The sequence below is a fragment of the Bos indicus genome, chromosome 10 (genome assembly GCF_029378745.1).
Source record: "Bos indicus isolate NIAB-ARS_2022 breed Sahiwal x Tharparkar chromosome 10, NIAB-ARS_B.indTharparkar_mat_pri_1.0, whole genome shotgun sequence".
Taxonomy (NCBI): domain Eukaryota; kingdom Metazoa; phylum Chordata; class Mammalia; order Artiodactyla; family Bovidae; genus Bos; species Bos indicus.
In genome coordinates, this window is record NC_091769.1 from 5055295 (window position 1) to 5080616 (window position 25322).

At 47.2% G+C, this 25322-nt stretch overlaps 1 protein-coding gene across 5 annotated transcripts; it reads left to right on the plus strand.

Moving 5' to 3' along the window:
* The first annotated feature begins 11822 nt into the window (after positions 1-11822).
* KIAA1191 (KIAA1191 ortholog) lies at positions 11823-25299 on the plus strand. 5 transcript variants are annotated; one of them, XM_019968044.2, is made up of 9 exons: positions 11823-12045; positions 13030-13228; positions 13462-13548; positions 16447-16625; positions 19208-19337; positions 21338-21462; positions 23411-23517; positions 23669-23811; positions 23921-25299. In XM_019968044.2, exons 3-9 carry the CDS (start codon positions 13521-13523, stop codon positions 24127-24129), a joined length of 921 nt encoding a protein of 306 aa, XP_019823603.1. In that variant the 5' UTR covers positions 11823-12045; positions 13030-13228; positions 13462-13520; the 3' UTR covers positions 24130-25299. The 5 variants fall into 5 exon arrangements, with proteins under 5 accessions (XP_019823603.1, XP_019823602.1, XP_019823609.1 ...); XM_019968043.2 differs by having other exon boundaries at positions 13116-13228; XM_019968047.2 differs by having other exon boundaries at positions 11824-12045; positions 13116-13228; positions 19211-19337.
* The last annotated feature ends 23 nt before the right edge of the window (positions 25300-25322 follow it).

The following is a 25322-nucleotide window of genomic DNA, read 5'->3' on the forward strand; positions in this document are numbered from 1 at the left end:
ACTGCTTGGTCACCAAACTTAGTTAATTTCTTTATTGGGTTATAGAAGAATTATGAAAATCAGACACAAGAAATACCCAATTCATAACCAGAAACTAGTGTAAGCCAATATACTTTGTTTACAGAAGTCTAGAATGGGTACCATACATTTCAGAAAGATTGCTTTTAAAACTTTAAGTTATCTGATAGATTGACTTGTGGGTACCACCATATTTCCCCATTATGATAATTAGGTTTTAGTATATTAACATAAAGGACAAATCACAGGTGCAAACCCCAGCATATAGAAATGTGTGAGGATTTTGGTTGTTGTTGTTACAGTGTGTTTAGGGTTCTGCTGGCATTTCTCTATATAGAAAAATTAATATTCGCTTTCCATTTCATATTTAAGTTTCTTGGACACTTGGTTTCTAATTTTATAACATGGGCCTTAAATTTTTTCTCCCATTGAGAGGATAAAAGTGAATATATCTCTTTAACTTTCTCTTTAATGCCCACGTATGTGTGGGTTACTTTTGGTACAGAGGGAGAAGTTAAGCTGCTGTTGGAAGCAAATAATGTGACTTATATTTAATATTTATCTGCCCAGGGTTGTCATTGGGTTAAGATGTTGAAGATGTGTTTGGAACTTTGTTTTAGAGCTGTATTCTCCATTTGTTGTTCTGCTCACATATTTTAAGCTCCACCTTATTTTAAGGGTGCGTGTGTCATGTATCAGTGAATGGGGGGAGATAAATGTTTCCTTGTCCCCCTTCACTCCAAACCACTTTATTAATAAAATGCTTTTGAAGATCTTAAGAATGTTCTTTTTTTTTTTTTTTGCTCTCTTTTTCAAAAAAATCTCACTTTCTTATACATTTTGAGGACATTGAAGTTTGTTTTTCTATGTGCTCAATCACTATTTTTATTTTGTCTAAAAAGCACCTCATTTGGTGTATGTTAAAAGGAATCAGTTGACAAACTTGGAAGTTAGATCGTACCTATTCATTGAATTTAATGCAACATGTGGCTCAGTGATTATACATCAGTAATACTGTTATTCTGTTCCTCATATTGACAAACTTTGGTACTGTAAGTCATTATTTCAAGAAGGTATATGGTAGTCACAGATAATTACATTAAGCGATTCATCATTCAGGTTGACCCAAGTCTTTACATTCAAAGACTGCCTTTATTAACTCACATGCTGCTGCTGCTGCTAAGTCGCTTCAGTCGTGTCCGACTCTGTGCGACCCCATAGATGGCAGCCCACCAGGCTCCCCCGACCCTGGGACTCTCCAGGCAAGAACACTGGAGTGGGTTGCCATTTCCTTCTCCAATGCATGAAAGTGAAAAGTGAAAGTGAAGTCGCTCAGTCTTGTCCGACCCTCAGCGACCCCATGGACTGCAGCCTACCAGGCTCCTCCGTCCATGGGATTTTCCAGGCAAGAGTACTGGAGTGGGGTGCCATTGCCTTCTCCACAGTTGTCCCTAATCTTCATTTCTGCCAGCTCTTCCCATAAACTTCCTGCACATTAATATTAGAAAGAGTGATGGATGGTTTCTTTTTTTTCTTTTACATATAAGGAATATTATGGAGAGATGGGTTTTAGGGTTTCTAAGGTCAATGCAGAAGGTGCCGATCTCATAGAGACGAGACTGTTTCAGGGAGGGAGAGGCAGTTCCTTAGGAAAGCATCGCATTGGATCCTAACATGACACTTCTTCATAAGTCAGTTTCAGTTGTATTATTTTTCTTCGGAAGTTTGTTGGAGCTGTTTGTTGTTTCTGTTGAGCATTTAGATTGGAGTGCATGTTTCTCTTTAGCCCTAGAATCACCCTAGTACACATGAGACCTCAGTACACATTGACTGAGGAAACAAGACATTTTGCATCGCACACTCACACTGACTTCAGGACTTAACTCGTTCAGGGAATGGTGGACCTAATTATTTAGTTTAGAGTAGGAAATGGCAACCCACTCCGGTATTCTTGCCTGGAGAATCCCGTGGACTGAGGAGCCTTGTGGGCTACAGTCTATGGGGTCGCAAAGAGTTGGGCACGACTGAGTGACTAAGCAACAACAATTATTTAGTTAGTATTCTATCTCTGTTTGCAAAGTGTACAGTTGAAGTCATATAAGTGAATCCTGTTTGAATTCACATAAACTAAATATGTTACTCTGTTGTATTAACTGATGACTTATTTACACTTTGTCCCTTTTGTGTCTTACTAACTTACGCCTTCAGAATCTTCAGGTTCTCTTGTCTTAAAATTTAAAAGTACTACTGTATTCATTAAAGAAAGTCTCTTACCTATTACCAGTCTCTTACTGATTTATGGGATTAGAGCCTGTGAGGAGAGAGAAAGGTTTCTTAAACACAAACTCACTGGTATTCTGTATTTGTCAGGTAAGTATATTCTTATAAAAATCTTGTAGGTAAACAAATATTCTGTGTGTCCTAGTGAAAAAAAGGAGGGGATAAGACAGTATAGATTTAGGTGTTAACTTTTAAAGTGGGAGGAATGTGAGTATCTTCACGTAGTTGGTGCCAATTTGAGGAATTCTAATATGATTTCCTGTTTTCCTTCAAATTGTACTGAGTTGGGTTCCGTTGCTGCAAGCCAAGTTATTTTAATTGAATTTAGATTCAGACATGACTGTTTCCCATGGCTTCCATTCTTGTAGGCTCTAGTATACTTCTTTGTACAGTAAGGGTTTGCCTTTATTTATATTCACAGCATTAATCACCTATTAATTTTTCATTCTAGGTTATTAAAACATCACATTCATTAGTACAGTAATTAGAAAATCAATTATCCTCCTAAGGACCAAAAAATTGGAGAACGACTGTGATATTTAATTTCTTATATTTTAAAAGGTCTGGCTGAAGATTTTGATTTGAGTTTTGTCCCCATGTTAATATTGTTGTAGGGAGGTTTAGACTTATTAAATAGGTGTGTGTCCTGGAACAAGACATTTCTCTGGATCCTAGTGATTTCTACCATCCAGCTAAAAACTAACTGTATTACATTTGGTAGATAGTGGAGAATAAGGTGAAGGATTTGAAGGTGCATTGATATGTACTAAAAACAACTAAAAACAACACAGGCTTTGGGATCACACTGTTTACCTCTTGGGGAATAGCTGAAGAATCTCAAGCAGGTTACTTACCTAGTTGAAACTTAAATTCTAGTCTGAAAGTTTGGACAATAATAGCAACCTTCCAAGGTTTGTCTGGAATTAAATACAGTGCATGCGTGCTCAGTCGTGTATGACTCTCTGGCAACTCTGTGGACTGTAACCTGCCAGACTCCTCTGTCCATTGGATTTCCCAGACAATACTCCAGTATTGGAGTGGGTTGCCATTTCTTCCTCCAGGGGATCTTCTCAACTCAGGGATCAAACTCGTATCTTTTGTGTCTCCTGCATTGGTAGGTGGATTCTTTACCACTGTGCCACCTCAGAAGCCCTTAAGTATGGTTGGAAATGTTAAAGCATCTATTATGGTACAGCACATTCATATCTTAATTTTTTAAAGAAGTCTTTCCAGTTTAGGGCAGGAGAATAGAAATGCCTAGCTCTTTATAAGGCCATTGTTAAGTTTTGCCAAAAGTGAAACTAGTTGTGAAAGTAGAAAGAAGAGAATTCCTGCTTCTTCTTCTTTTTTTTTTTTTTTTTTACAAATAGTCTCTCTATTATCTTTAGGATAAATTTAGGAAGAACATGTTTAAGGGAAGATTCAGTTCAGTTCAGTTCAATTCAGTCACTCAGTCATGTCCGACTCTTTGCGACCCCATGAATCGTAGCACGCCAGGCCTCCCTGTCCATCACCAACTCCCGGAGTTCACCCAAACTCATGTGCATCGAGTCGGTGATGCCATCCAGCCATCTTACCCTCTGTCGTCTCCTTCTCCTCCTGCCCCCGATCCCTCCCAGCATTAAGGTCTTTTCCAATGAGTCAACTCTTCGAATGAGGTGGCCAAAGTATTGGAGCTTCAGCCTCAGCATCAGTCCTTCCAATGAACACTGAGGACTGATCTCTTTTAGGATGGACTAGTTGGATCTCCTTGCAGTCCAAGGGACTCTCAAGAGTCTTCTCCAACACCACAGTTCAAAAGCATAATTCTTCAGCACTCAGCCTTCTTCACAGTCCAACTCTCACATCCATACATGACCACTGGAAAAACCATAGCCTTGACTAGATAGACCTTTGTTGGCAAAGTAATGTCTCTGCTTTTGAATATACTATCTAGTTTGGTCATAATTTTCCTCCCAAGGAATAAGCATCTTTTAATTTCATGGCTGCAATCACCATCCACAGTGATTTTGGAGCCCAGAAAAATAAAGTCTGACACTGTTTCCACTGTTTCCCCATCTATTTCCCATGAAGTGGTGGGACCAGATGCCATGATCTTTGTTTTCTGAATGTTGAACTTTAAGCCAACTTTTTCACTCTCCACTTTCACTTTCATCAAGAGGCTTTTTAGTTCCTCTTCACTTTCTGCCATAAGGGTGGTGTCATCTGCATATCTGAGGTTATTGATGTTTCTCCTGGCAATTTTGACTCCAGGTTGTGCTTCTTCTAGCCCAGCGTTTCTCATGATGTTCTCTGCATATAAATTAGATAAGCAGGGTGACACAGATCTATTAAAAGACCTTACTGAATTTTGTTCTTTGGTGCTAGTGACCTTTCTCTAGCTGTTTTAACCAAGTGAAAAAGGTTAATAAAGCTCTACAGTAAAACAATCTGACTAAAAATAAAGCTGCATAGTTAATAGAAAGCCTGGCCCTTTGCTTATAAGTGGGAGAATATAACTGAATGTTTGATGAATGCAGAACTTTCATAAGATTTGAGACTGTATCAGTTCAACTTTAAAGAGGAAAAGAACTTCAAAATGTACAGATCATCAGATGAGAGTATAAATTATATGGGAAAGTGTATATAAAATAGAAATTAGAGAGGCTGTGGGCATCCTAATATCACATCTATCCTGAAGATATAAAAAATTAAAGTGTCTTCCAATTTTGCATTTTTAACTAGAGAAAAGTCGTTTTCTGTGAATACTTCTGTTTACCAAACAACCACTGATTTGGTTCTAAAAGAGTTAGATTCTTTAAGTCCTGTAAGAATTTCATCTGAAATAGTTTTAGCAGCATACAGTATCAGTAATTATGATATGAAGTCAGCATAACGTTTGCATCTTCTAAAACTGGTTTGGAATTTGCTTAGTGCAGTTTTACCCAATTATGTTAGTGACCTTGAGAATTAAAAAAAAAAAAAAAACCAGTCGCAGCAGTGTCCTGTGAAAGAAGTTTCTGTAAGCTGAAGTTAATTTAAAATTACTTAAGATTGTCACTTATTTTGGGCTCCAGTTACAATTTTAGGACCTGGCAAAATTCAGTTAAATTTTCTATTTGCTTTATTCAGAGTATGAAGGAGTAAATTTCCCCCCTAATTCGTTTATGGAGACCTACATTTCATAAAGGACTTAAACAAAAGCATCTTGGGTCAAGGATTTGCATAAAATGTTCGTTTCTCTCAATGCAGTTAAATGGATGCTCTTTCAGAAGATGTTTGAGCATGCTTTGGCATTGCCTTTCTTTGGGATTGGAATGAAAACTGACCTTTTCCAGTCCTGTGGACACTGCTGAGTTTTCCACATTTGCTGGCATATTGAGTGCAGCACTTTCACAGCATCATCTTTCAGGATTTGAAATAGCTCAACTGGAATTCCATCACCTCCACTAGCTTTGTTCGTAGTGATGCTTTCTAAGGCCCACTTGACTTCACCTTCCAGGATGTCTGGCTCTAGGTCAGTGATCACACCATCGTGATCATCTGGGCCGTGAAGATCTTTTTTGTACAGTTCTTCTGTGTATTCTTGCCATCTCTTCTTAATATCTTCTGTTTCTGTTAGGTCCATACCATTTCTGTCCTTTATCGAGCCCATCTTTGCATGAAATGTTCCTTTGGTATCTCTAATTTTCTTGAAGAGATCCCTAGTCTTTCCCATTCTGTTGTTTTCCTCTTATTTCTTTGCACTGATTGCTGAAGAAGGCTTTCTTATCTCTTCTTGCTATTCTTTGGAACTCTGCATTCAGATGTTTATATCTTTCCTTTTCTCCTTTGCTTTTTCGCTTCTCTTCTTTTCACAGCTATTTGTAAGGCCTCCCCAGACAGCCATTTTGCTTTTTTGCATTTCTTTTCCATGGGGATGGTCTTGATCCCTGTCTCCTGTACAATATCACGAACCTCCATCCATAGTTCATCTGGCACTCTATCTATCAGATCTAGGCCCTTAAATCTATTTCTCACTTCCACTGTATAATCATAAGGGATTTGATTTAGGTCATACCTGAATGGTTTAGTGGTTTTCCCTACTTTCTTCAATTTAAGTCTGAATTTGGCAGTAAGGAGTTCATGGTCTGAGCCACAGTCAGCTCCTGGTCTTGTTTCTGCTGACTGTATAGAGCTTCTCCATCTTTGGCTGCAAAGAATATAATCAATCTGATTTCGGTGTTGACCATCTGGTGATGTCCATGTGTAGAGTCTTCTCTTGTGTTGTTGGAAGAGGGTGTTTGTTATGACCAGGGCATTTTCTTGGCAAAACTCTATTAGTCTTTGCCCTGCTTCATTCCGTATTCCAAGGCCAAATTTGCCTGTTACTCCAGGTGTTTCTTGACTTCCTACTTTTGCATTCCAGTCCCCTATAATGAAAAGGACATCTTTTTTGGGTGTTAGTTCTAAAAGGTCTTGTAGGTCTTCATAGAACCGTTCAACTTCAGCTTCTTCAGCATTACTGGTTGGGGCATAGACTTGGATTACTGTGATATTGAATGGTTTGTCTTGGAAACGAACAGAGATCATTCTGTCGTTTTTGAGATTGCATCCAAGTACTGCATTTCGGACTCTTTTGTTGACCATGATGGCCACTCCATTTCTTCTGAGGTCTTCCTGCCCGCCGTAGTAGATATAATGGTCATCTGAGTTAAATTCACCCATTCCAGTCCATTTCAGTTCGCTGATTCCTAGAATGTTGACATTCACTCTTGCCATCTCTTGTTTGACCACTTCCAATTTGCCTTGATTCATGGACCTGACATTCCAGGTTCCTATGCAATATTGCTCTTTACAGCATCAGACCTTGCTTCTATCACCAGTCACATCCACAGCTGGGTATTGTTTTTGCTTTGGCTCTATCCCTTCATTCTTTCTGGAGTTATTTCTCTACTGATCTCCAGTAGCATATTGGGCACCTACTGACCTGGGGAGTTTCTCTTTCAGTATCCTATCATTTTGCCTTTTCATATTGTTCATGGGGTTCTCAAGGCAAGAATGCTGAAGTGGTTTGCCATTCCCATCTCCAGTGGACCACATTCTGTCAAATCTCTCCACCATGACCCGCCCATCTTGGGTTGCCCCACGGACATGGCTTAGTTTCATTGAGTTAGACAAGGCTGTGGTCCTAGTGTGATTAGATCGACTAGTTTTCTGTGATTATGGTTTCAGTGTGTTTGCCCCCTGCTGCCCTCTTGCAACACCTACCGTCTTACTTGGGTTTCTCTTACCTTGGGTGTAGGGTATCTCTTCACAGCTGCTCCAGCAAAGCACAGCCATTGCTCCTTACCTTGTACAAGGGGTATCTCCTCACCAAAACCATGTTCAAGCTGGTTTTAGAAAAGCTGGTTTTAGAAAAGGCAGAGGAACCAGAGATCAAATTGCCAACATCCACTGGATCATAGAAAAAGCAAGAGAGTTCCAGAAAAACATCTATTTCTGCTTTATTGACTATGCCAAAGCCTTTGACTGTGTGGATCACAATAAATTGTGGAAAATTCTGAAAGAGATGGGAATACCAGACCACCTGATCTGCCTCTTGAGAAATCTGTATGCAGGTCAGGAAGCAACAGTTAGAACTGGACATGGAACAACAGACTGGTTCCAAATAGGAAAAGGAGTTCGTCAAGGCTGTATATTGTCACCCTGTTTATTTAACTTATATGCAGAGTACATCATGAGAAACGCTGGACTGGAAGAAACACAAACTGGAATCAAGATTGCTGGGAGAAATATCAATAACCTCAGATATGCAGATAACACCACCCTTATGGCAGAAAGTGAAGAGGAACTCAAAAGCCTCTTGATGAAAGTGAAAGTGGAGAGTGAAAAAGTTGGCTTAAAGCTCAACATTCAGAAAACAAAGATCATGGCATCTGGTCCCACCACTTCATGGGAAATAGATGGGGAAACAGTGGAAACAGTGTCAGACTTTATTGTTCTGGGCTCCAAAATCACTGCAGATGGTGACTGCAGCCATGAAATTAAAAGATGCTTACTCTTTGGAAGGAAAGTTATGACCAACCTAGATAGCATATTCAAAAGCAGGGACATTACTTTGCCAACAAAGGTTCGTGTAGTCAAGGCTATGGTTTTTCCTGTGGTCATGTATGGATGTGAGAGTTGGACTGTGAAGAAGGGTGAGCACCGAAGAATTGATGCTTTTGAACTGTGGTGTTGGAGAAGACTCTTGAGAGTCCCTTGGACTGCAAGGAGATCCAACCAGTCCATTCTGAAGGAGATCAGCCCTGGGATTTCTTTGGAAGGAATGATGCTAAAGCTGAAACTGCAGTACTTTGGCCACCTCATGCGAAGAGTTGACTCATTGGAAAAGACTCTGATGCTGGGGAGGGATTGGGGGCAAGAGAAGAAGGGGACGACAGAGGATGAGATGGCTGGATGGCACCACTGACTTGATGGACATGAGTCTGGGTGAACTCTGGGAGTTGGTGATGGACAGGGAGGCCTGGCGTGCTTCGATTCATGGGGTCGCAAAGAGTCGGACACGACTGAGCGACTGATCTGATCTGATCTGATCAGAAGATGTTCTTGCTTGCAAAGATGATCATAAAGTCATGCCTATTCCCATATGGAAGAAAGTTTGTTATATGAAAAAGCTCGAAGGTTTAGGACCCCCTGAGGCAGTTTTTTTGAGGAAGCTTCAAACAGCCCAAGAGAGAAAGGACTTGAGGATGAGAGTGATGCAGAGGCTTCTTGGAGCAAAAAGATAAGCCAGAGTTCAAAGGGGAAGACTTGAGTTAGGTAAGGCTTCCCTGGTGGCTCAGCTGGTAAAGAATCCACCTGCATGCCAGAGACCTGGGTTTGTACCTGGGTTGGGAAGATACCCTGGAGAAGGGAAGGGCTACCCACTCCAGTATGCTGGCCTGGAGAATTCCATGGACTATCCATGGGGTCGCAAAGAGTTGGACACGACTGAGGGACTTTCACTCACTCACTGAGTTAGGTAAGTGGTGGGGGGGGTGGTGGTAACAGAAGTGGGTAGCTCAGTAGCTTTGGCCCAAGGGAAGGAATATGGGGAGGTGAGCCTAGATAGGTCACCAGAGTCCGTTTTGATGGACCTTCACTGATACGTCAGGGATGTGGGATGTTATCGGCAGAGGGGAGTCACTGAAGTCTTCATGGGAATCAGATAAAGACGTTTCCGATTTAAGAATATCAGCATGACCACAATGTTCTGGGTAAATTTAGGGTAGGAAGAAATTGTGGGCAGTTGTTTTAGGATGAGATGGCAAAACTGAGTGAAGGGCTCTCTCTCTCCCGCGTGCGTGTGCTCTTTCTCTTTCTCTCTCACTCTCCCTCTCTCTCCTGCTACCTTCTAAATAAAATAGAGCTGTAACACTGATTTGCTTAAGAGCCGTAACACGGTTTGTCCAAGACCCGAGAGCTGTGATGCACCGAGGGCTTTAATGTCCGTCGCTCCAAATCTTTGTTGTGACGAGACAAAGAACCGAGGAACATACAGGGTGCCATGCTGCTGCTGCTGCTGCTGCGGCTAAGTCGCTTCAGTTGTGTCCGACTCTGTGCGACCCCATAGACGGTAGCCCACCAGGCTCCCCCGTCCCTGGGATTCTCCAGGCAAGAACACTGGAGTGGGTTGCCATTTCCTTCTCCAATGCATGAAAGTGAGAAGTGAAAGTGAAGTCACTCAGTCATGTCCGACTCTTAGCGATCCCATGGACTGCAGCCCACCAGGCTCCTCCATCCATGGGATTTTCCAGGCAAGAGTACTGGAGTGGGGTGCCATTGCCTTCTCCAATGGTGCCATGACTCGGGTTTAACCTGGCTGAAAAAACCTCCACATGGAAGAGGCCAAGCACAGCAGGAGCCCAGCTCAGCGAAGCTCCCGCGCTAGAAGTGGAAGGCTACGAAACCCAGCGCAGGGGAAGGCCCATTATGCTGGACACCGGGACAGCGAAAAACGAATTCAGCAGAAAGCTCATGCGGCCCAGTCTCAGATTCCAGAAGACCTCTGGTTAAGGTAAGAGGTCCTCGCTCCTATGGCTGGAGGGGCCTTTACAATCTCTCGTTTCTTGTTTCCTCGAACCTCCGGCGAACAGGCGGGTGGCAGGGGGCACAATTGAGGGACTCTGTGGAGAGGCTACTCCTCAGCATGTCCCAAAGGCGCTATCTGCTGAGCCCCAGTATCTGTTACCCAAGCTGGTGGGGGTTCTTCTGTCCTTTGTCTTCTCTGTGCCAAGAATCAGACCAATGAAACTGTGAGCACTGCTCAGCTATTTAGCAAATTTTCTGGCGGGCTATGAAGGGGATTCCTTGGCACATTTTTCCCACTGCTTTTTCCTCCTGTCCTTCAGCTCTCCCAGGACTCAAGCCCGGCCAAAACTAATGAAACTCAGGCTCTGATGTCTCATTGCAAAAATTCATTGAGAGACAAAGTGATAAGAGGTGGATTTATTAGGATCCAGAGAGAAGCCTGGTGGCTCAGACGGTAAAGCGTCTGCCTGCAATGTGGGAGACCCAGGTTCTATTCCTGGGTTGGGAAGATCCCCTGGAGAAGGAAATGGCAATCCACTCCAGCACTCTTGCCTGGAAAATCCCATGGACAGAGGAGCCTGATAGGTTATAGTCCGTGGGGTCGCAAAGAGTTGGACACGAATGAGTGACTTCACTTCACTTTACATCACCTGTAATTGCCTAAGATAAGATTCACCTGGAGAGCTTTTAAGTATTGCAGATTTTCATCCGCGAGTGGTCACCCCAGTAGGGCTGGCATCTGACAGGGAATTGATCATTTTAAAAATAGCTCCATGCGGTTTTATCTCCAGATGGCTGGGGAAATGCTGAATATTCATTGGAAGGACTGATGCTGAAGCTCCAAAACTTTGGCTACCTGATGGGAAGACCTAACTCATTGGAATTGACCCTGATGCTGGGAGTGATTGAAGGCAAAAGGAGAAGGGGGTTGCAGAGGATGAGATGATTAGATAACATCACCAACTCAATGGACATGAATTTGAGCAAACTGCGGGAGATAGCAAAAGACGGGATCTTTACTGGCTGTAGTGTATGTTGTCCCAAAGAGCTGGACGCAACTTAGGGACAGAACACCACCACCACCACCTAGAGGAGGCAGGTGCTGCTTGCTTCCCCTTTTGGTCCTGCTTACAAGTATGAACCCTGCTACTAATATGAACCCAGCAGTTCCTGGAAGAGGGTCCCTGCTCACTTCAGGTCTTCTTAGTCAAAGTGCCTTCACATCTCTCCGAACGTCAACTTCCCTAATTGAAAAAGGTTTGAGAGTGTCACTTTACCGTGCTATCTCAATCTGTCCTCAGCCTGTCACAGGCCCAGGCATAGAATGCTGGTCTAGGGGCGCTTTTCTTCTGGGAGCTGGCGGGTTCGACACACAGAGCCCTAGCCCCAAGACCCTCAGTGCCCGCGATGATTCTGGGTCTTGCCGTATCGTGGACTACAACTCCCAGCATACTCCAGCCCCGCCCTCATCCTGCCAGGTCTCGCGTGAAGTGACGCCGCCTCGGGAGAGTTTATCAGGGAGGCTGCCGGCGGCTGGTATCCTGTTCTCCCTCCCAGCTTGGCGTCTGGGACCTTCTGTGTCGTTACAGGCACAGCGCCGCTCACACCATGGCTTGGATCCGGACTGCGCAACAACCTTTCGAGAGACGTGGGTCTTTGGAGCCTCTTTAGTCCCAGGCCGCAGGCAGCTCCGCGGCGGCGGCGGACGGAAAGGTAACTGGAGGATCCGGGCCTGGCCCCCCCGGGGGCTCGGGCTCCGCTGTTTAGGAGGGGCCTGGCCCCCATCCCCCGCCAGGCCCGGGCCTGGGGCCTTGTGGTGCCCTCACTCAGGCTGGCTTACTCAGGCTCGGAGCTTGGCTGGACCGCTCTGTGCAGCTTTCGCTCCGCCTTCTGGCGGCGGGGCGGGGCGGGGGTGGGGGTGGGGGGTGTCCTCCCACCGCGGGGTTCCTCAGCGATGACGCCCCCGCGGCCCCGGCACCGGGCCTCGCCTCTACCAAGCCGGCCTAGTCCTGGACCACCCCTGCTCGCCTTCAGCTCCCCAGCCTCCTACTTGCCTTGCCCCGGGGAACCTTCATCTTAAGCCAGCCCCTGCCCCTAGTCTCCGTAACCTTTCTTAGCCTCGCCGGGTGGAAGAGGCGGTTGAGTCAGCCCAGGCCTTTCGCGTCTGGGTGGCGTTGTCTTGCATCTGGTAAAGGAGAAGTCAGCGCTCTGCGGGCCGCGGGGAGGGCCGGGCCCCGGGATGAAAGGGGAGGTGGCCTTGTCGGAACGCTCCCTGGGCTCCGAGGTTGACGGAACTTTGGCTTCTGCGATGCTCTTTAACTTTGCCGTCTGAGCTTCATCAGGATGGGGGGGTGGGTCGGGGGCAATGTAGCAAGTTGAAAGCAAATAACGGCTCCCTCAGAGCTTTGTTTGAACTCCTCGGTGAAATGGGGCTGAAATCTGCCTTACAAGATGGGCCACTTATCTGTGACCTTGGACAAGTCACTTCTCCTTTTTCGTTTCTTCTAAAGTGTGAATAAACAATGGACTGCTGCGAGGGTTAAAACACAAGATAAGCGTTGTCTGAATGTCGGTCAGTACTAGCAACAAGGAATGAATTTATTGACTTGATCCCTAGCCCCTTGCCGTGGGTCAGGTTATTTTGACCCTGAGCCCTAATTTACTGAAAACTGAAATGAGTATAGTATCTCTTTTTAGGTTGTTATGGCAAAGACATGAAACACAGGGAGATGTTTGGCAGACTCTGCAGGGCTGTGCCAACGCTGGTTGTTTGTTTTTCTCAGAACCTCTGGGATGGATGGACTCTTCCTGAGCAGCTTTGCTAATTTGCAGCAGCTGGACGATGTTCCTCATTAATACCTGCCTGTAGGCATAATCGTCACATCATCTCTCTCTGGTAAGGGGACCTTTTCACTGTGCATAGTGTCTTTGTCATATCACGGGTGTTAAGATCAGTGACGGGTGCGCTGAATCCTTTGACTTTATCCTTTTTTTTTCTCCCTTGGCATGTTTGTCGCTCATTGGCTCTTTGACGTGTTAAAGCCATAAAACTGTGCCTGTTGAAAGAACAGCATTGGAGCTAGTCTTTGGTGTTCGCTGTAAGAAAATACCCTTTGTTATTTTTATTAGGTGGCGGGGAACTCAGCTCAAAGTCTGTGTAGGAAAAGCGCCTGGATCCCAGTCTTTCAATGGCTTCGAGACAACCAGAAGTGCCCGGTAAACTTAGTTCTTTTTGATAAAGTTATGTTTTACCCTTTAAGGTTTTAAACTAGACAGAAACCACTTTTTCTGGACCAGATGTTAGTAGTTACTCTCTGCCATTTAGACTTACTATTTAAATGATGCCAATCTATTATCTTATTAATATAATCCTAGTAAATGATTAGTATTATCTTATTATCACATTAAATTTTATCTTATTAACCCACCCAGGGTGTGAACCCAGCATCTAACTTGAAAGAGTACCCTTATTGCACTTAAGGGTATGACAAATTTGTCACTTTCTTATGTATCAAATCAAAATTCAGAAAAGTTCTTGTACCAAAATGACTTAAACTCACCCCTTTTATTGGTGAGGAGGAGGTAGGAGATTGGGAGGAATGAAAGTCAAAGCAAAAAAGACACCAGCCTGATTTCAAGGCAACTTGAACTTAGTTATGAGAATATTCAGTGCAACATTTAGTGAGTCCTGGGTTCTTTACCGGGTGGTAATTTCTGGGTTAGTGAAGTCATTGATCCTTCCCTGGACTGTTTTAGTGGGAGGGGTTAGTGATTTTAAAAGTCTGAATCACTCAATGTTTAAAACAAATTTAAAATCTGTCCGTTACCATCCTGGCTGCTCTGGGCCTTCGTTGTGGTGCGGGCTGCTCTCTCCAGTGCGGCACCTGCAGGCCTGCCTTGGTAGCTGCGGCCCGGGTTCTCTAGCTAAGGCCCCGTAATGTGTGGGATCTTAGTTCCTGGCTAGGGGTTGAACCCGCGTCCCCTGCACTGGAAGGTGGGTTCTTAACCACTGGACCACCCGGGAAGTCCCTGAATCAATTTTTGATTCTCAGTATAGATGATAGTGCCTGTCTCTCAGGGTTACTGTGAAGATCAAACATAAAATAAATGAAAATTGTGAAACAAAAGTTAATACTGAGTAGTTACTTACTGCCCAGAAAAATTTTTGTTTTCTATTTATGGGAATATGTGTGAAAGTCGCTCAGTCGTGTCCAACACTTTGCAACAGACTATGGAATTCTCCAGGCCAGAATACTGGAGTGGGTAGCCATTCCCTTCTCCAGGGGATCTTCCCAACCCAGGGATCCAATCCAGGTCTCCCGCATTGCAGGCAGATTCTTTTCCAGCTGAGCCACTAGGAAATATATTTCCTCATAAATACTACCTGACTTTATTATTTTTAGGAAGGCTATTGGGATGTCTCTAAGATGTTTGTGAAATTGCTCCCAAATTAAGTGGAGGGATAGGAGTCTCCCTTCTGTCTTTCGATACGATCCATCCTGAGTCTCAGACTTCCATCAGCTTGTGCTTCAGTTTGTCTTTCGCTGTGGTTGTGCTGACCGTAAACTCCCTGTGGGCGTCTGGGCCCCAGGGTTGCATGCACCAGGTTGCTGCTTGTGGGGTGGGTTGCATGGAGGGTGTGACTGCTGGCTGATTTCACCTCACACTTGCTAGTGGGCTGTTGTTTTTAACTGTTCTGTGCCTCAGTTTCCCAGGCTGGAAAAGGGGAAGAATATCTCCTTAATGAGGATTAGAAAAGATGAGGGATGTGTGCTTGACAAGGAAGGGTACTTGGTGATTGTCATTTGCTTACGTGTTTGTTTTGATTGAGATAATCCACATACCATACAACTCAGCCATTTTAAAGTGAACAGGTCAGTAGCGATTTTTAGTGTAGTGACAAAGTTGTGCAACCATCACCACTAATTCCAGAATATCTTCCTCACCCCCAAAAGGAAGCCTTGTTCCTGCAGTAGTCAGGCCTTATTCCCGCTGTGGCTCCTCCCTCCACCCAGCTCCAGGCAACTACTAATCCTTTCTATGGATTTGTTGGTAATTGTTACAAATCGTGATAATAAGGGTAACTGCTTGTCCCCCTCTGTTTACATAGAATGTCTTTGCTGGTTTGGGACTCAACTGCCACACAGGTTGATGTCTTGGAGAGAGTGGTTGTGTAATTGTAGCAAAAGGAAAATGTCAGCCTGAAGGCAGGATCTGGCATTAGTCCTGTTTGGAAAGGATCCGCAACAAAGTGAACTTTGCTCCCTGGTCTGGCAGAGCTGAGCGCGCCCGTGAAGTGGGAGCCTGCGTCAGGGTGGGGCGTTCCAGTGGGCGGGAATAGCAGGGTCAGCTGGCAGTGCTTTGAGAGACGATTGTCAGTAGCTTCTGGATGGACGTTGCCTCTGCTCTTTTGAGTCATAGGAAACATTTGAGACTGTTTTGGACGCTGCTGGACACCCAGCGTGTCGGGCATGTCATTGCTCTTGTTTTCTGAGGAGATGTAGGAAAGGCAGGATTTGCCACCTCTGAGCCTTCATTTACTCATCTATAGTATAAAATGGGAACAAGACTTCATGTTTTTTTGTGGGGGGGTGCGGGCCATGAGGGTTGTGGAATCTTAGTTCCCCGACCCTGGATTGAACCCGGGGCCTCAGCAGTGAAAGTGCCGAGTCCTAACCACTGGACTGCCAGGGAATTCCTAAGACTTCACATCCTCAGTTTCGCCTGAGTTGAGATGCTTGGGATTGCCACGGGGGCGCTTCTGTGGCCTAAAGAATACAAGCTTTGAAATCAGGTGGGTTTGGGTTTTGATTCCTTACTGCACTTTGAAGTTATGTGACCTGGCTCAGGTAAATTGAATTGTTTGATTTGCTAATCCATAAAGATGGATTAGGGCTGCTGTGTGGGTGAAGTGGAGAATCCAAAGTGGCAGGCCGAGAGGAAGGGCTTTGTCCTGTTTGCTTACCTTGCCTGGGTTAGCTCTTCCAGAACCAGCTGCTTTTGCTTTGTCCCAGAAGAAGTGTTTCAGAGCCTTCCTGCCTACAGACGAATTAATTTAAAGCTACCAGTATGTTCAGCTGGTGATCCCATCCTCACCGGTGTCTCTGTTCTTAGCTCTTGAGCCTAGTGGGCCTCTAGGCAAGATGTCCCTGCCCATCGGGATGTACCGCCGGGCATTCAGCTATGATGATGCCCTCGAGGACCCTACGCCCATGACTCCTCCTCCATCGGACATGGGCAGCATCCCTTGGAAGCCAGTGATTCCAGAGCGCAAGTATCAGGACCTCGCCAAGGTATCTGACCCTGCCGAGTGCTGCTGGCAGGCCCCACCCCTTCCTTTTCCTTCCTCTGCTCCCAAAACTGCCGGTGGCTCCCGGCACCCAGCGAATGGGGCACCCGCTCATCTCTGTACGTGGTACTGTTCTCTGTGGGGTTGGTAGGCCTCTTTTCCTTTCTCACTCAGAACTAGAATGGCCATGTCTTCTCCCATTACCCGCCCTTGCCATTTCCACAGCATTAAGTCCAAGCTCCGTAGTCTTGGTCTGGCTTTGCATGATCCTGGTCCTCTGAACACCATGCCCCCCACATGCCGTGATCCAGCCTTGCCACTTACTAAGATTTGTTGTACTTAATAGGGTGTTTGATGCCTCTGAGTCTTTGCTTGTCACTGCTCTGATTGCCTGGAATAGTCCCAGTCCCCGTCCTGTCGTTCTGTTCCATCTGCCTGACAAATGGCATCTTTTGAGTCTTAGCTCGATCTCAGTCTTTTCTGTGATCTTTCTCTGTCCTCCCAGGAAACTGTTCCCCTGCTTTTCAGGTCTCCGGTGTCCTCGACCCTGTCAGCACCCCTGCTGTGTTAGGCACCCTCCGTTAGCATCCTGGGGGCAGGGCCGCGTCTGATCTGCACCCCTCTGCAGCATCTGGTGCAGGGCGTGGCAGATGTGCTGCGCCACTCCTCGTGCGGTCCTGTCTCGGGCACCGGTCCCGTGGCGACCCCGGGGAGCTGCCTCCTCGCCGGCCCTCCTGCCGCAGGCACACGCGCCGCTCTGCGCTCGCAGCCCTCTGTGCAGCTGGGCTCACGGTTCTTACATGCTGGCTGCAGGCATGTCACTGGAGCCTCTGCTTCCTGACTGTCTCTCACCTCTGACTTCCCACGACCAAGGTGCCAGAAAGGTGGTCGCGCTGCCTGAATGAGCTAGGCCTGCCCAGTTCGGTGGCTCCTCCTCACCTGCACCTGCGGTCGAGCTGCAGTGTGGTCGTATGACAGCTCGGGTCCTGAGGGCAGGTAAAGCCCCCGTGTAAGCGGCCCTGGGGGTGAGCCCCGAACAGCCTGTGCCCCGCCGTGAGCCTGGCCTCACCCCCGAGCCAGCGTCTCGTGTGAGAGATGACAATACTTTTGTCACGGAGCTGCTGTGGGGATTAAAGAAGAGACAGCGGGGAGGCTTGTCCAGTCTTCTGTGTGGAGCCGATGCTGTGACTGCGGCTCCCAGCCCACCTCTCTCAGTAGAGCCGTGTCTGAGCCTTCCTTTCTAATGGGGGTGCCCCGCTCACCCACGCCCGCCCCATCAGGCTCTCAGAATGGGGCGCCTCTTGCTGTCGCCATGAAGGATCCCCTGCAGCTCCAGGGCACGTTCCCCCACATTAGCCATCTACCAAAATCTGACCCAGTCAGTTGTTGAGGTGGAAGCGCTCTGTGTAAAAAGTGCTGGCAGTACCAGCAGAGAAGGGCCCTGGCAGCCTGCCTGTGGCGCCGAAGCAGCAGGCTCCCAGGACTGGAGCAGGAAATAAGGGCGGCTCCTGATGGGGCTTGGGGCTTGGATGGCGGCCCACCACCCTCTGCACCTGTGAAGGCTCCCGCTTGCTTCATGAGGCAAAGAACGTGCGTCCAGTCTTCGGCTGTGCCCCAGCTGGGACAGCTGACGTTTGGAACAGCCGCTGTCCACGGGGAGCCCAGCCCGACTCTGCGTGCATGCTTCCGCTGGTCCTAACTCTCTACGCCCTAGGCATCCGCATCCCCACCCGCAGCTGTCTTCCCAAGTGAGGAAGCAGAGGTTTATTTAGGTTTTACTTGAGTTAGTTAGATCGTAGCTGAGAAGTTTAAATCCTATTTTGTAACAGGGATACAACATTTCAGTACTCCCTTCTTCTCCCCTCCTTTCTGACCATCTTTCCTCTCAGCTCCTTTGGAGAAGCAGAGAATAAAGAGGAAGCCCACTTCTCTGCTTCCAGTCAGAGCTGAGCACCGTGTCAGGTGCTGAGCTGAGGGAAGGCAGCATGCTCCAGCTCGCTCGCATGAAAGATGAGGCGCTATGGAGACTTTCTGGTCTGTTTTAAAAGACCATTATTGGACCTTTAGAGCCATGGCCCAGAAAGTGTGGTCTCGGAACCTGCAGCATCAGCATCACTTGGGGGTTTGTTGGAAATAACGTTCTTGAACCCTGACTCAGACCTCCTGAATCCCCTCTGGGTGGGGCCCAGCAGTCTGTTCAATAAGCCCTCTGGTGGATGCTGGCAGGATGTCGGCAGAGTTCCAGAACTACTTAGTAGATGCAGTGGTTCATCATGCAAAAGCAGGGATGGTGCTCGGGACACAGTCAACGCTTAGTAATAGGCGTCTGCATCCTTAGGGCCTTGGTAATATAGTGTATTGGACACAGTCTGGGACGACAGTAAAGCCTAGAGCTTCAGATTCTGGCTCTCCCACAAGTATATAAATACAGACTCTTTGTATCAAGTCATACGTGCTGTCTCTGTGCATCTAACCAGGTGGGGATGACAGCCCCCTTCACGTGTTTCCTCATGGATCTGATGGCTCCCGAAGGGGGGCTGAGGCTGTGACTCCCGTGTCTGCTCACGTACCCCGTCCCCTCTTGAGCAGGTGGAGGAGGGAGAGCCCAGCGTCTCCCCGCCTGCCCCGGCCCCGCCGCCGGCCACTGACAGTGCAGAGAAGGCCCCTGTGGTGAAGGCCAAAGCGACCCATGTCATCATGAGCTCTTTGATCACAAGTAAGCCTCTGCGCCCTCGGAATAGAGTCAAGTGGGGCGGGGGAGAGCTGAGTCCCCGCATCAGCTGCCAGGGGCTCTGCACGCCCGCCTGCCTCAGCCTGTCCTCAGCGAGCCCCGCCGAAGCCAGCCTGGCTGCCCAGGCGGCACCAGTGCTGAAGCTCCACTGAGGCGGGAGGTTGACCCAGTGCTCAGCATCGTGGTTCATTCAGGGCACTACCGCCGCTCTGTTGCTACAGCCTTGCTTTCCCCTGTCCATCAGTGTGGCCTGGGGCAAGTTGTCTTAACTGTGGCAGCTGTTTCCCCTCCATGAGGTGGGGGATCTGGCCGGCAGTAAGTGGCAGGGTTAGATAGCACAGTGTCAGGGGCCAGGGGCTGCTGCCGCTGCCGTCTCAGGCTCTGCTAGAGGAGGAGACCCACGGAGCCATCGCCCACCTGCCCCGCACTTACTTTTTTAAATTAAATGGCTCAGAGTTGTTCCTTTCCCTGGACCTTGAGGCACCAGTCTTTAGTCTTAAGAATATGTGATTTATGGTCCTGATAAAACTAGAAACAAGATAGCCTGAATTTAAAAAATCCTAACAAGTTATCTGAACTCAGTGGTTCTGGAGGGTCCTTCTAGTTGCTGTGGGAAGTTAACAGTCACTAGATACAGAGTCCTGCTTGTCAGCAGCAGCCTCTGCCAGGGCAGGGCATGTTGGAAGTCAGAAGCCCTTGTTCATGTGCTCTGGGAGGGCGTCAGTTAGTCTTGGGCAATTCCTGAAGAACTCACCTAGGAACCAGAAGTTCAAACTCTTACCTGGACTTTTTTCTTATTCACACAGAAATGCAGTGTTTGAATCAGCAGCTACTACTTGTATTTTGCAACCTTGAGAATGTGTCCTGGCAGTGTTAAGAAGCTCAGTCATTGTTCTTTCTGTGCAGTAGAACTTCTTTATTGAAAATACAGGTTACCAACAGCATAAAACATCATAGAACCCCAGTATATATTATTATCACTCAGATACTTATTTGGCTTAGTTATGTCCACCTGTAAGCATATTTTTATATAATTGCAGGTATAATAAACCATTTTATTTTTTTAGTTAATACTGCCATGAACTTTTGATGTTGCTATAATCTTAAATTTTTTTTTTTAAGCCGCATTTAAATTAGTGTATTGTATTCACAAAGAAGTCCTTTCCTGCTTTTAAAATTTTAAGGTGACTACCTGGCAAGACTGGAAAACATCCTCATACATTTAGTGTGTGTGTGTTTTCCCTTGCTTCTGTTTCTGATGGAAATAAACTAGCCCCTTCGAAGGGGAAGAACTCAGTCCTGAAGGACCTGTGGCGTCTGCATTTTGGTCCACAGCTGCCGCATTCTCACCCATGAGGGGTGTATTATGTAGAGTGTACAGATGAAGCAGGAATTCCGCTGTCATCCAAGGCATCACTGACACTGATGATGAGATAATCAGATGCTGTGCCAGGCCCCGTGGCGGGCAGCTACGCACACCGTTGGAAGCACTGAGTCAGTAGACCTTGGCCAGTTCAAGGCACATTATTCTCTCTGGTTCGGATCTTACCGCTACCCTGGTGCCGTCTGGCCTAAACGTGGCTTGGTTTCTCTTTGGGCAAAGGTCTTAGAGAGGGTGGTGAGTCTCTCCGAGAAAGCTTTGTATTGGAGAGCTTGCACTGTTTCTGAATGTCAGCTGCCTTCTCCGTGTTGCATTTCTAAATATTAATACAGACAGTGTCCTGGGGTACAAGTGAGGACAGTAAGGAGTGCTTCCCTGGAGGCTCCCCGGCTGTCTCTCTAGCTTGTGTCAGGGAGGCTTCCTTCTGCTCAGAGGGGCTTTGTGGGAGATTCAGAATTGCTGCTATGCCGCCTGTCTGGGGGATGCCCTCTCAGACTGCCGGTGTGAGCTCTTGCTCCCGGGGAGAACGGTAGCTATCTGTTGATCTCCCCCAGGTTGCGATGGGAGGGGGGATGGCCATGACTATCATCTCCTCTGTCCCCAGAACAGACCCAGGAGAGCATTCAGCGTTTTGAGCAACAGGCAGGGCTGCGAGATGCTGGCTACACCCCCCACAAGGGCCTTACCACTGAGGAGACCAAGTATCTTCGAGTGGCGGAAGCACTCCACGTAAGCTTGTTCTTAGGAACTGAACACAAACCTCGTCATTTACAGCCTGAGCGTGGCTGTGGTCCAGGAGCTCCCAGCTCAGCTAGTTGGGGGTTGAGGAGAGGGGTGGGAAGAGGCTTGAATGAGGAATTGAGAGCTTGTTTAGTCCCCCTCCAGGGTGGTCGCACTTTAGCTGAAAGGTCCGGGGCTCTCAACCTCATTGTTTCTGCTTATCTGCCTATAAAGCTTGGGTTGGAGTGTCAAATGAGATTCTGGGCTGATCGTGTGAGCATGTGATGAACAACAGAGCCAACACGGGTCACTCTGTGTACTAGTGGGTGACCGAGGGTGAGAAAGGAGAGTTGGGAACCTCAACAGAGGTAACGCTGGGTGGGAAGGAGTGCCAGGTTCTAATTTAATTTTTAAAAAATTAAAATAGGGTAGAATTGGGATGTTTTTGCTCTTTCATTTTTAAAATTGGAATGGATAAAGAATTTTCGGTAAGGCTTTTGTTGTTTAGTCACTAAGTCATGTCCGAATCTTGGCAACCCCATGGACTGTAGCCCACCAGGCTCCTCTGTCCATGGGATTTCCCAGGAAAGAGTACTGGAGTGGGTTATCATTTTCAGTTTCTCCAGAGCATCTTCCCGAGCCAGGGATTGAACCCACATCTCCTGCACTGGCGGGCAGATTGTCATTGAGCCACCTGGGAAGCCCCTTCAGTAAGGTTAATAATGACCAAATAATTGTATCAATAAAATAGTTTTAAGTGATTTTCTTTCAGGGACTATCACTTTATAATTAATGCTGCTTTTATCAAGCACTCATATTGACTTCATCTTACTAATCCTCTGACATAGACACTATTATCTGTATATTGTAAATGAAGAAACAGGGGTTTAGGGTTATGTATTTAAACATCCACAGTATCTGAACTCAAATCTCTGGATACCCTAGTCCCTGTGGATTCTTTCTCATATTCCAAAATCTTCTGAGAATCTGGCTCCTGAAGGGGCGTACTCAGAGGCGTGTTATACAGTATACAGACAGAGGAATAATGTAGTGTTCGTGGCCTGTGGCAGAGATACAAGACCCTGTAGACGATGGTCGCATTTTGTAATGAGTGTCCCAGATGACTTTTGCACACTACACATAAAACTATGATGTGGGGGAGTCAGGGTTAGCTTGGTGTTCAGCTGAAGCTCTCAGACAAGACAGATGCTTCTGGAGAGGAGCACTGTCAACCTTTGACACTGAGAACTTTCCAGGGTGTCATTCTGAATTCAGTTGCCCAGTTCACTCCATGTACCCATGGGACTGCATCTGGCACATCCTCTGCATCCTGGCCATAGGAGTAGAACATGAGGATGGCTGAGATGCCAGCTCACACAGTTTCCCGTGCTGAGGATGGAGAGGATTCACACGTGGGCACTTAAGCGTAGCCTGGGCATTGGCATCCTAGCCACGGGGCATGGAGACGTGTGGAAGCCATGGCCCAGGAGCAGTGAGACAAGCAGGCTTGTCTCCCCGGGGAAACTGCTGGTCTGTGGTTAGGCGTCTGTTTACTGCACCCAGAGCACCGGGTGGCTGGGTGCGGGCGGGTGAGGTTCACAGAGGGAGCGTTGAGCTGGAGAGAGTGGCGTGCCGAGGCAGGAGGGGTGCTGAGGGCCCACTGCGGGGCTTCTGGCTCCTCCACTTACTGGCTGTAAATGTGCGGACGTCAGAAGCTCTGGTGTGAAGTTAGTACAGAGGTGTTTGAGATGTATTTGATGAAAACATGTTTTTAAAAGACGGCCTTTTATCTAGCATGGCAGAGCCTGAAGAATATCTGGCCTGTGATCCAGATGGTGCACCTGTTAACATTTCCTTTTCCTGAAGTTAGTGTGAAGCAGGTTGTTTACACCCTAACTAGCTGTTTTGTATCTGCTCTGACTTTTACAAAGTCTCTCTTCTTAACCCATGTGAGCAGAAACTAAAGCTCCAGAGTGGAGAGACAGCAAGAGAGGAGAGGCAGCCGGCGTCCACGCAGTCCACCCCGAGCAGCAGCCCCCAGGCCTCCCCTAAGCAGAAGAGCAGGTGAGCACCTCAGCGGGCCCAGCAGCCAGGGGCTCAGCCCGAGGCTTCCGAGTCAGGGGCAGGAGCTGGCGGTCCCTGGCCTCAGCAGGGAACACTTCTAGAGCTGGAGCAAAAGGATGTGTTACCTGGCATTTTATCCTTTCTCTTCCAGAGGCTGGTTCACTTCTGGTTCTGCCACAGCCTTACCTGGCCCCAGCCTTAGCACCATGGATTCTGGAAGCGGGGATAAAGACAGAAGCTCGGCCGATAAATGGAGCCTCTTTGGACCAAGATCCCTTCAGAAGTCTGAGTCAGGTAAGGCACCCTCTTCACTAAAGAAAGCAGCGTGGCGGGCATTTGACCATGTATGCTGGTAACTGCCGACAGATCTTGAAATCATCTGCTCTGTGGTTTACTTCTGCAGGAGGCTTTGCCATCCAAGCCTACAAAGGAGCCCAGAAACCTTCTCCAATGGAAGTGATGCGCGCACAAGCCACCCGAAGGGCGGAGGAGCCAGCAACGTTCAAGCCGCCCAAGATGGATATCCCAGTTATGGAAGGGACGAAACAGCTGCCACGGGCCCACAGCCTCAAACCCCGGGACTTGAATGTTCTCACACCCACTGGCTTCTAGAGCTTTCTGTCCTGGGGACTCTGCATCAAGGGTATCGAGCCCAGCTCCCTTTACCTTGGCTCTGACATAGGAAAAGTTTTGTCTTTGTGAAAATCAAACTGAGGCTAGATGGAGACATAATTGGTTTTTGCGAAACATTAGTGCAAAGCTTGTCCTTGTGTGGAAAAGCCGTTTTGTATTGCTTTAACGTTAGACTAAACTTGAGCAGTGGTATATGGGGACCTCCCCAAAACTTGGACCACTGCTTACTAGGTGACTGTCTGCGTTGTTCCAAAACCAAGGCTTCAGGATTCCTTCACCGTGTCCAGGTGCGCGTGGGGACCATGGCGTGGGGATGTCCGCGGACTAATGCAGGCGACTTCGGCCCTCACAGCTGTGCTGGCGCCGGTCTGGTCAGTCAGGGAACCCAAGGCCTGCTTGAGATCTGGGTACAGCTAGGAGCCAGCCCCGGCAGGGACCCCCGGTTTGTGCTGGCACCGGCATCTCCTCACGTCCTGGGGGACCTCGTGGGCCCCTGTGTCCCACAGCCAGCCCTTGCTGTGGTACCTCTGGGGCCTGTGCTGTGGGAGGGGTGCTTCTCTTCTGCGTGTCACAGGACAAACACTAGTCTTAACACAGCCTTTGTTGCACTTTAAAGTGACATTAATTTAGCTTCCATTTGGTTGAAAACTTCCTAAAGGAGAAAATTCAGTCTACTGGCTTGCTATAGATAAATGGATGTTAAACTTTTTAAAAGAGGTGGCAACTGCAGTTCGAATATAGTCTGGAGGTTCATGTGAAACTAGTGTCACTCTATTTTGATTTTCTTGTTCAGGCTAGGGCTTGAAAATGTTTTTCCTGGGAGACAGGAGAATTAAAAAATTTCTGTATGCAATCATTTTCCCCTCAAATGAGCCTCCTACCTCTGTACACATACCTCGCTGAGGAGAGGAGCCGGGGAGGCCACTCTCATTTCTCTTCACTGCACACGTGCAGCCACCGTCTTGAGCGCTGTCTCCCGTCCCTGCTGTCTTTTGCTTTGGACGGTATTGTGTCTACACAAGGAGTCGAGCTGACCTTCCCCCAGAGACCCTGGAGTCTCAAATGATCAGAATTAATTTATTCGTGTCTTCCGTTATGCTTGTATCTCTTACTTGTTTTGACAATAAAAATCCTTACTACTTTCTCAAATATAGATGGAGGTTTTTTTCATT

Bases quoted from the DNA above. Each gene is read 5' to 3' on its own strand.
- KIAA1191 (XM_019968044.2), top strand. From the start codon at position 13,521: ATGGCTTCGAGACAACCAGAAGTGCCCG. The intron at 19,338-21,337 runs GTAAGCCTCTGC...CTCTGTCCCCAG, and splicing joins CATGAGCTCTTTGATCACAA to AACAGACCCAGGAGAGCATT. The intron at 23,812-23,920 runs GTAAGGCACCCT...TTACTTCTGCAG, and splicing joins CCTTCAGAAGTCTGAGTCAG to GAGGCTTTGCCATCCAAGCC.